Below are 8,821 nucleotides of genomic sequence, written 5' to 3' on the forward strand. Positions count from 1 at the left end.
TATATATATATATATACACACGACTACAAACCACAAAACTTACTGTGCTAGTTAACAGAGGGCAGCAGACAAAACCCACAGCGGTAATACCCTAACACATGTAAATATTTTTGGTATCGATAGCGAAACCCAGGTAGTATTCTGGCACCTGGTTTTAACAAGTTCAACAACCATTTCTGTCCTAAAAAAGTTCATCTGTCAATGTATGTATGAATAAGTAAGCGACTAAGCATTATAAATAGGCAAACATGATACTTGCAAACATAACCCAACACACACAAATGGACAAAAGGTTATTGCTCTTATGTTTTGTGGTCTGCAACCTGAATTTTTTATTTGGCTTTCATATCAAGTATGGCCTGCTTATGCAGTTTCACTATTTGGTTCACTTATTTCAAAGGGGAAATAAGAATAAATAGGCCAGTTTGGTTTCCACAGGCAGTATGTATATAGACGTATGCTGGAAGAGGCAGACCATGTGACTCACCCATGTGTCTATAGTACTCCTCAATGCCGCTCCAGGTGTTCTTTTCAATCAATGCTTTCACCAGACTCCACGGCTGCTTCTTGTAGCAGATGTTTGAGGAAACTCTGGGCAAAGAAAAGTAAACAAAGCCTGTTTGAAATATACACAGACAATCTAATGTGTGGATGTGATCTCTTCTTCTTCTTTTTACAAAGAAAAACACCTTTCATATTCAACCTGCTCCATATTGCTGTAACATTAATCATATCATTCATTTCCCATGAATTAACAGCAACAGTAATCTTGTCTTAATAGATATTTCAAATATATGATTTCAGGTCAACTTTGACGCAAGCGTGGCCTAAAATCAGCTGACCAAAAGAGAAAAGAAATATAGAATATTCTAAACACAACTTATATAGATATGTATGGATTGTGTCTTTCAGTTTCTTAAGTTTTCTTTATGCCACACATGTTGCAACAGATTAAGCTAGTTCTTGAAGAATTCCTGCATGTCATTATGACACCAGTGAATGTTGTCTTTTCATTATGAAATGCAGGAATTCTTTCTCAGTGTAGGGGCAAGAGTTTAATGGCTTCCTGCCCAGGTTATAATGAAGACGTTCCAAAGCTTTGACAGAAATAATCTAAAATCCTCTAAAACGTCATAGTCGGGATACAAAATTAGCAGCAGCCACCAGCCAAATGCTGGTAAAACATGGCTGGTAGATTTACTTCACTCAACAACCAAATAGAAAACGGTTATCTATTGAGTGGTTGGTAAAATTTTAACAAATACTAGCTATTTTGACCGATGGACAAAAAAGTTCAATTTTGCACACTGCTCATACTGATTATAGTATGTTGAGAAAATAAGGCTTAAATACACTACATTACACATTTTCTGGGCTGTTGAATGGCATATAAAAACTTAATTACTGATTACCCTAGGAACCTCTACACCTGCATCGGTTTAAGTGTTGCAGTTGTACAGTAGTGACAATGGGTGTATTAAAAGGGGAAGTGTTATACCACTGGAACCAGTTTATTGCATTTTGGATCCTATTCAGGTTATTGTTAGAAAAAAAGCTCCAAATAGAGACAACTAGTGATACAGTTAACGAGAAGCAGACAGCAAGACAGTCAAAGCCCTTACTTAAATGAAACATGTCTTGCGGCCATATTGCATAATATGTATATTGTGGCCAATGTCAGTGGAGAAACTTCTATGTCTGCCTTCTCTTTTTCTTCCACTGTGATTGTTTACAGTGATTGTTCGTTCGGTGCAAAAGATGATAAGATGCCCTTGGTCTTGTACAAGTCTTTGACCCTGAGATGTTAACATCGAGACTTGTGTTTACAAATGATATTTAAAGCCCACTGTTTACTATAAATATGCTGAAGTCAAATACAAGTTTGTCCAGTAATGTCTGCAGAAGTGACAGAACATGTCAAGCGGAATGGTCCTTGAAATAAAAGCAACATCACTCAGCCATTATTTTATTTTAAGTATCAGGAAAGTAGCAAGGGACACTAGATGAAACAAGGGAGAGAAAGCTCTGATGGGATCATTTCATGTACCAGCGATAGTTTCTGGTCCCCTAGGCTGAGGGACGTAACCACTCAACTACAGTTTGCATCATCTATTTTGCTGCAAACTTAACATGTGTAAACAAGGATTTAATGGATCAAATATCAAGAGGTGATGAAAATTGGCAGTGCTTACTCTGCACCGTTTGGATTTCTGTTTAATTCTGTCATGTTTCTTCTTGCATGAGACTGTGGGAAACCCAAAACTTGTGCTAAGAAGCTGCTCAGGTATATAAGATTTGAATTTAGTGTTCTTTCTGGAAGGCAACCCACAACATGTGAGTAATCACTAGTATGGTTGTCATTTATGGCTCGCCGGTTTTAAATGTAGTTTTCACAGTCAAATTCCCACCTACATGGATAAAGACAACACCAGACAACCTACCTGAGCCGGCTCTTGTGCTTGTTAATAGAGGTGAGGCAGTATCTGTGGACAGTGTAGAAGTAGTCCTGGTAGGGGATGCCTGAGGTGATGACCTCCGAGTCCACCACGTAGCACTCACCCCGGGCGCTGCTCTTATGCAATGTCTGAAAGCAGGAAGAAAAGTAGAGGCGGATGGTTAATTGTATGCAAACTTATTGGTTTCCTCTGATACATAACAAAAGCATAATCTGACCCTTAGTTATGGCTTCCTTGGCTGTCTGATAATTTACTGGTGTAAAGGCAGTTGTTAGATGGTCAAAAGGCTTTGGGAAGCCCTTCTCTACACATCTACCTTTCTGGCCCTATGAGTGGCCTGCTGTGTGGAGGTGAGAAAGTAAGCAGGGATTGAACTACTCTCTCTCTCAAACTCTCTTTGTTCATTCTTCACACAACAATTTCACTTTTCACATGAACAGGTAATTACAACACCATGAATGTCTTCCAGGAGAGACTTAAAATGAATGTCATTACCTCCATATTTAAAGTATATCACATCTATTTCCGACTTTTCACTCTGACCTCCAGTGTGGCCATTTGGAACAACTATTAACAAAATGTCATACACACCCTTTCTTCTATCCGCCTTCAATTTTTTTCTAATGTTTTCTGTTCTGTATTCAGTGTAAATCATTTAGTGTTTCAGGGAAAAGTCAATCAATATTACAATACCCCTAACAAAACATAAATAAGTAAAACAAAAAACACTTGCAAAATATATACATTGACCTGTCACAACAGTTTACCAGTTAACTGCCAGCACAGCAAGAAGTTTTAACATAAGAGTTAATTCAAAATGCACTGTGGGAAAATTAGTACATACGCTTAATAAACATTTAAAATAAACTTTCTTTACTTGATAAAATGTAACTGAAGGACTTCTGAAGTTTTCATTTTATGGCATATATGGCAATAGTTATTATTGTCACAATAGATTCACACTTTTAGCACTGAAACCTGCACTGGAACACAAACTGGGCCCCAAACTGGATCCATTATAGAGCAAAAATTAAAAGATCCCCAAGACACAACTACATAAGACTTTAGAGAAAGTTCCTCTCCAGTTAAAACTAAATAAGCAGTGTTGTTTCTGTCCTGTCATTTGCCTTTAGCAAAGCCTCTGTACAAAAGGTCTACATCATAAAACAAAAAACGGCTGGTGTTTGTCAAGGACTGACCTGCGTCTCCACCACAGGGGCAGTCTTGGGGCCGAGGGGGTTGTTCAGGGCGATGGTGTAGCTAAGCACACGGCTGGTATTCCCAGTGCTGCTGTCCTGCTGCCATTCACCCACCGACAGGTCTGATAGAGGGAGAGAAAACAGACGGAGAATATGAGAGTCAAGACACAACAAGATAAAAAAAAGTTCCAAGAGATTTTTTCAAAATGAGAGAGGGCAGGAGAGGTTTAGAATTTGTAAATGAAAAGGATAGAAACCACAAGGTTCAGGCGAGTGGAAGGAGAGAGAGAGAAAGAGAGAGAAAAAGAGAGGCTCAATCCATGCTCCTTCATAAAAAAAGAAAGAAAGAAATGCCCCAATTACAGCTACACAATGTTCCCAGGCGGACTGGGCCTCCAACTGGGGTAGTCACTGGCCAAATCAACTCGACGGCTTCACCTCTGTTCCCATTTCAACGACTACAGAAAAATGTCCAAAATACACAATGCACTTATACCTCATGTATCAGTCTATCAGACAAAAAGTAGTTGTACAGTGACAAAGCAAGGCATGAAAAAAACAGAAGAAGGCAAAGAAAAGAAGAACCGGTGATGGAGGGTGGTTAACACAGCGTAAACAGCTAGTGTGGCACCCTCATTAATGGCACAATACAGTGGGCTACAGGATGTCTTTGAGGGGTCGGGGGTACGTCACTACATTTGTATTAATCAACTGAAGAGTAGCACAGCTGCTTCATAAGAGAAACCAAACTACATTCAAAAGGAAAAACACGTTTGCACAGTTTAAACAAAAGATGAGGCGTTTGTGAGTGTGTTTTTCTTATTCCCACACATGACTGAACAACAGCCCAGAAAAGATATTTGCAGTGAACCTATAATTGTGCTTAATGGCAGAAAAATGTCATAGTATCAACATCAACAGCAAACATCAGGTACTAGTGACATATGCAAAGAAGGAAAGAGTAAACATTTTTTCCACTGACAGCAGCCTAAACTAAGCAGCAAAGCAACAACAAACACTGGGCCGTAACTGTCACTGTCTCAACAGGAAAAACTTGCTCTCTTGCGCTTAATGTTAATCAACAAGTTGATGCAAGTTCTGTGATGGTTGCTAAAGGTTTCACAGCAAGAGAAAGAACTCACAGAGACCTCTCAAACATCAGTGAACCAATAGAAAAACGAAAAGCGCCTTAATACATCATCATTACTTATTAATGGGAGTCGTATAACCCTAGAGAAAATATGTATTTTCACATATCCGCTGTGTAGAAACATATTCCATTATATTTGTGTGTGTAGATGGGTCTTGTAGCTACCAGTAAAATGTCGCTGGGAGAAGAGGTGCTGGATGAAGTGGGTATCGGCTGAGAAGAGCAGGTCATGCAGCTTGTCTACACTCATGCGGACCACGGCGTTGATGTGAAGCCGCCCGCTCAGGTCAGCGCAGAACGACTCCACTTCACCTGAAGGTCAGATAGAAAACAAGAAAGATTTGAATTTCTGTTTCTAGTTATTTTAGTACTCAATATTCTTAGTTGTGGTTTTAATATCTATCCCTGTATAGTAGTGCATACATCTAAATGCATCAAATCATTACATACAGCACTTTTTAAAAATAAAGTTACAGCCTGATAATCACAATTGGCTCTGGTTGTGATAGTGATTTTATTGCTTAATGAATTCAGGGGAAACACAGATTGCTGCTCTATGTCTGTGCTTATTTCTGAATTAGTGAAGGCCTGGTTTAAACATAAAAATATAAAACCTTCGGGCAATCATATCATAAGGTCAGCTTGGAGGCAATTTTAGGTAAATCTTCCGACTGTGCCAAAACTACATGCATAAACTTCCAAATTGGTATCATTTTAATTCAGGACTGATTCACTGTACTTATTGTTGATGTGGAAAGAAGAAGTGGTGGAAGCAATGAAGCAGAAATAAACTTATCATTCTCAGACATCAGGAGGAAGCACAAATAATAGACTTACTATAATAAACTTTCACTAGCAAGTTGGTTCACAGTCATACTAAGGCTAACAACCTTAATAAGTACAAACAAACATCAAATATAGAGAATAAAGTTTAAAAATAGTGTAACAGGATGAAAGACTAACATGAGAGTTTATCAAAATAAGTTTTAAGATGCACTTCATGCTGAATCTGCAACCCTCAGTCCTTAAGGTAGATTTATAAAAGAAAGTTCTGAACAACTAAGTGTTGTATTTTTGCCTGTTATTTTGCTTGATTCACAAAGTACAACATTAAAATTATCTTTAAAAAAAAGTAATCTCATGTAACCTTTATATAATTTACACTTTCTAATCTCCACTGGGTTGTTATGGTGGTCTGTTCAACCAAACAATACTCACTCTCTTCTTGCGTGTCAGAGGAGTTGCTGGGGTCTGTGGGCAATTCCTCATCGTTGGTGATATCCAATGAGGAAAGGTTTCCCAGACTGGTGGTTGGCGGGGGCAGCATGTGATTGGCTGACTCGGACAGGCTGTCCCCACCCTCTTCCAGATTCTGATGCAGTGAGGGGGAAAAAAAGCACACCAGAGGACAGTTAGCAAGAGGTTTGTAGGGAAATCACCCCATTGTCATATGACTTGAGAGGAAAGAGGCCTCAGCTGAGCTGACCTCGTGTTGACGCGGCCTGAGCAGACATACCACTGTAGCCGTGCAATTAATCTGAAACCGACACACAGTCAACACAGCACTTATTCGCTTTAGCTTGGCTTGGGCTTGATCTGTCAGTATCAAGATCAAGACAGCAGGGCAAACAACCACAGCAGCTGTTTTTGAGCCGAACTGGTTGGACATGTAACAACTACACAGTATTCAACACCCGTACTTATATAAATCCTGTAATTCTTGTGTATTATTTTTTGTTGTTTTGTATTATATTTCACTTCATTTTTATTGTTTTAATAGATTTTATTTGTGTTTTTAAATGTTGATCGAATGCCTTATTTTTCAGATCTGGAACAATGATTACACTGCACAAACATTTGTCACAGGTTTAGACTTTGTTTTTGCAGTTAAAATATCTACATTGGGAAAATCAAGTTATTACAACATGCACAAAACAATTATGTTGTAGCTAATGCTAGCTCAGCAGCTGTCTCATGTCAGGCTCATATATGCAACACCAATAGCAGGAGCAGATGAATTAGTGAGCAGACTTTTCTACTCTGATGAAACTGATTATTAAAGTGGAAGTCGCAACCTAATCCATAGCTGTATGGGATAACCTGTATTTTTCAATATGCATAAGAATGACAGTCTAGCAGGTGGTGCCGGTCTTACATTCTTCTTGCTCAACTGTCTTGCACATGAAGTAATAAAAAAACCTCCATTGCAATTAGACTATGTGTAACACTACCCTGAAAACTAACTATTGCAATGTTGCATGCCTAAGTACATGTGGATGTCTAGAACACTCACGAAGGAGGCAGCAGCAGAGGCCGGGGCAGAGGCAGAGGCGTTGGTGGGAGTGGTCGATGGCAGCGAGCTGTGGAAGCTGGGTGGGCTTGGTTCGATGGGGTCAGAGCTCAGTCTGCGTCCTGATGAGGAAGGCACCTCTATGGGCAGACAGGAGGCGGAGGAAGGGGGAGAGGAGCCCACAAGGTTGGTAGATGAGGAAGAGCTGACTGGACCGCAGGGCACCAGGGGAGGGGGAGAGCTGCCGGTGGAGGGAACCGACACTGAGCTCAGGTCTAGTAGATCTGTAACCGACACAGACTCGTCTCCTGGCCTGGGGAACGGAGGGAGAGGAAGTGAGACAGAGATGCATACAGAGAAAGTCACACTGTGAGAGAAAGACACAAGAGCCAAGTGTTTGTTAGAGAACTTAGGGACAGGGGTAGGAAATCTTCAACCCACCAGGCATTTCATGCAATTGTTATTTTTAGCAGACATGTAAAACACTAGTTCAAAAAACTTAAATAAAGACTTGAATATGAAAAAAACCTACACACAAACAACCTCTGTGTTCTAATAAGCAAGGACCCACTTGTTTGGTTAAAGAAAGATCAAACTAACCCCTCAAGATACATCTATGTCAGTTAGTCTGGTGGTATTTATGATATCAACACTAGAACCTGATGAGGATTGTTTTTTCCTGTGGATTTTTATGTTTTAGCAGGTAACCACGATACAATTGCAATTTTGTCATTCAAGTAACTTCAATCTCAATGACAGCAAATACAATTGCCAGATCTAGCAAAGGAAGAGACAGTACAATTAAGGATACATAGTAGTTTCTTAAAATCTAAAAAATAAAAATATAGAATAGTATTTTGTAAAAAAAAAGAAATAAGAAATAAAAGAAGCATTCTTCTGCCCTAACTGACACACTCCAAAGATCCTGTTTCTAACATACTCGTACATTGTAAAGTTAAACCAATTACACAGAAATTGAATTGCACACTTACACACTACCGACACACTAACTACTCACATGTGTTAAAACGCCTTCACACATACATCAACAATATAAAGCTCTGCGCTGCACCATATATTAGCAAGTTTTTACAAATGAACACTCACAGTAGGCCGTTCATGTGTTCGGCGGTGGGGGAGACATAGTCGTCGTCTTCACTAGTGAGGCCCAGCTCAGTGCCGTAACACTGGTGTACAATGTGCCAGAGCTCTTTAGGGGATAGAGACTGCAAAATATCAAATAGTTAATTAGGATCAAATTAAAATGACTCATTTTCTGATATCTACATTCATGTATTGCCACAATTTCTTACACAACAGCTCTACAGCTCTCCATTTCCTGCATTCACTTATGATTTTGTAGTATATGTAGGTACTGGTACAGACTGTAGTGCGGCTGACCCTGACTACATGATACAGAGAGGTATAATCTCTATGTCTAATCGGGGACACCTCTGTTCATTATGTTTGTTCATTATGCAATATAGTATGAGAGTTTTGATTGATTCTCAATGCCCAGTGCCCTCAATGCCAATTAATTCTGTAAATGGGATGAACAACACACAAGAAGGTGGTGCTAAATACAGTGTATACATTCATAAGGGTTCATAAGATTTATCTATGATATTAAAGGACCAGTGTGTAGGATTTAGTTGCATCTAGCGGTGAAGTTGTAGATTGCAAGTAACTGAACATGGCTTGTGTCTGTACTTGACGACCTGGGAAT

The 8,821-nt window shown here is 39.4% G+C and overlaps 1 protein-coding gene across 1 annotated transcript in view; it reads right to left on the reverse strand.

The window, feature by feature from the left end:
* The window catches only part of LOC118335936 (protein Aster-A-like), a gene marked incomplete at its 5' end in the record, with an annotated part of 14,414 nt that extends 6,093 nt beyond the window's left edge, over window positions 1-8,321 (reverse strand). The window contains 7 exon segments of the mRNA XM_035672447.1: window positions 488-591; window positions 2,442-2,584; window positions 3,656-3,777; window positions 4,971-5,117; window positions 6,024-6,177; window positions 7,099-7,408; window positions 8,203-8,321. Coding sequence (XP_035528340.1) covers window positions 488-591; window positions 2,442-2,584; window positions 3,656-3,777; window positions 4,971-5,117; window positions 6,024-6,177; window positions 7,099-7,408; window positions 8,203-8,321 — 1,099 coding nt within the window.
* Between the last annotated feature and the right edge of the window lie 500 nt (window positions 8,322-8,821).

Source organism: Morone saxatilis, unplaced genomic scaffold (assembly GCF_004916995.1).
Source record: "Morone saxatilis isolate NCDOM2014 unplaced genomic scaffold, NCSU_SB_2.0 Contig24, whole genome shotgun sequence".
Lineage (NCBI taxonomy): Eukaryota > Metazoa > Chordata > Actinopteri > Moronidae > Morone > Morone saxatilis.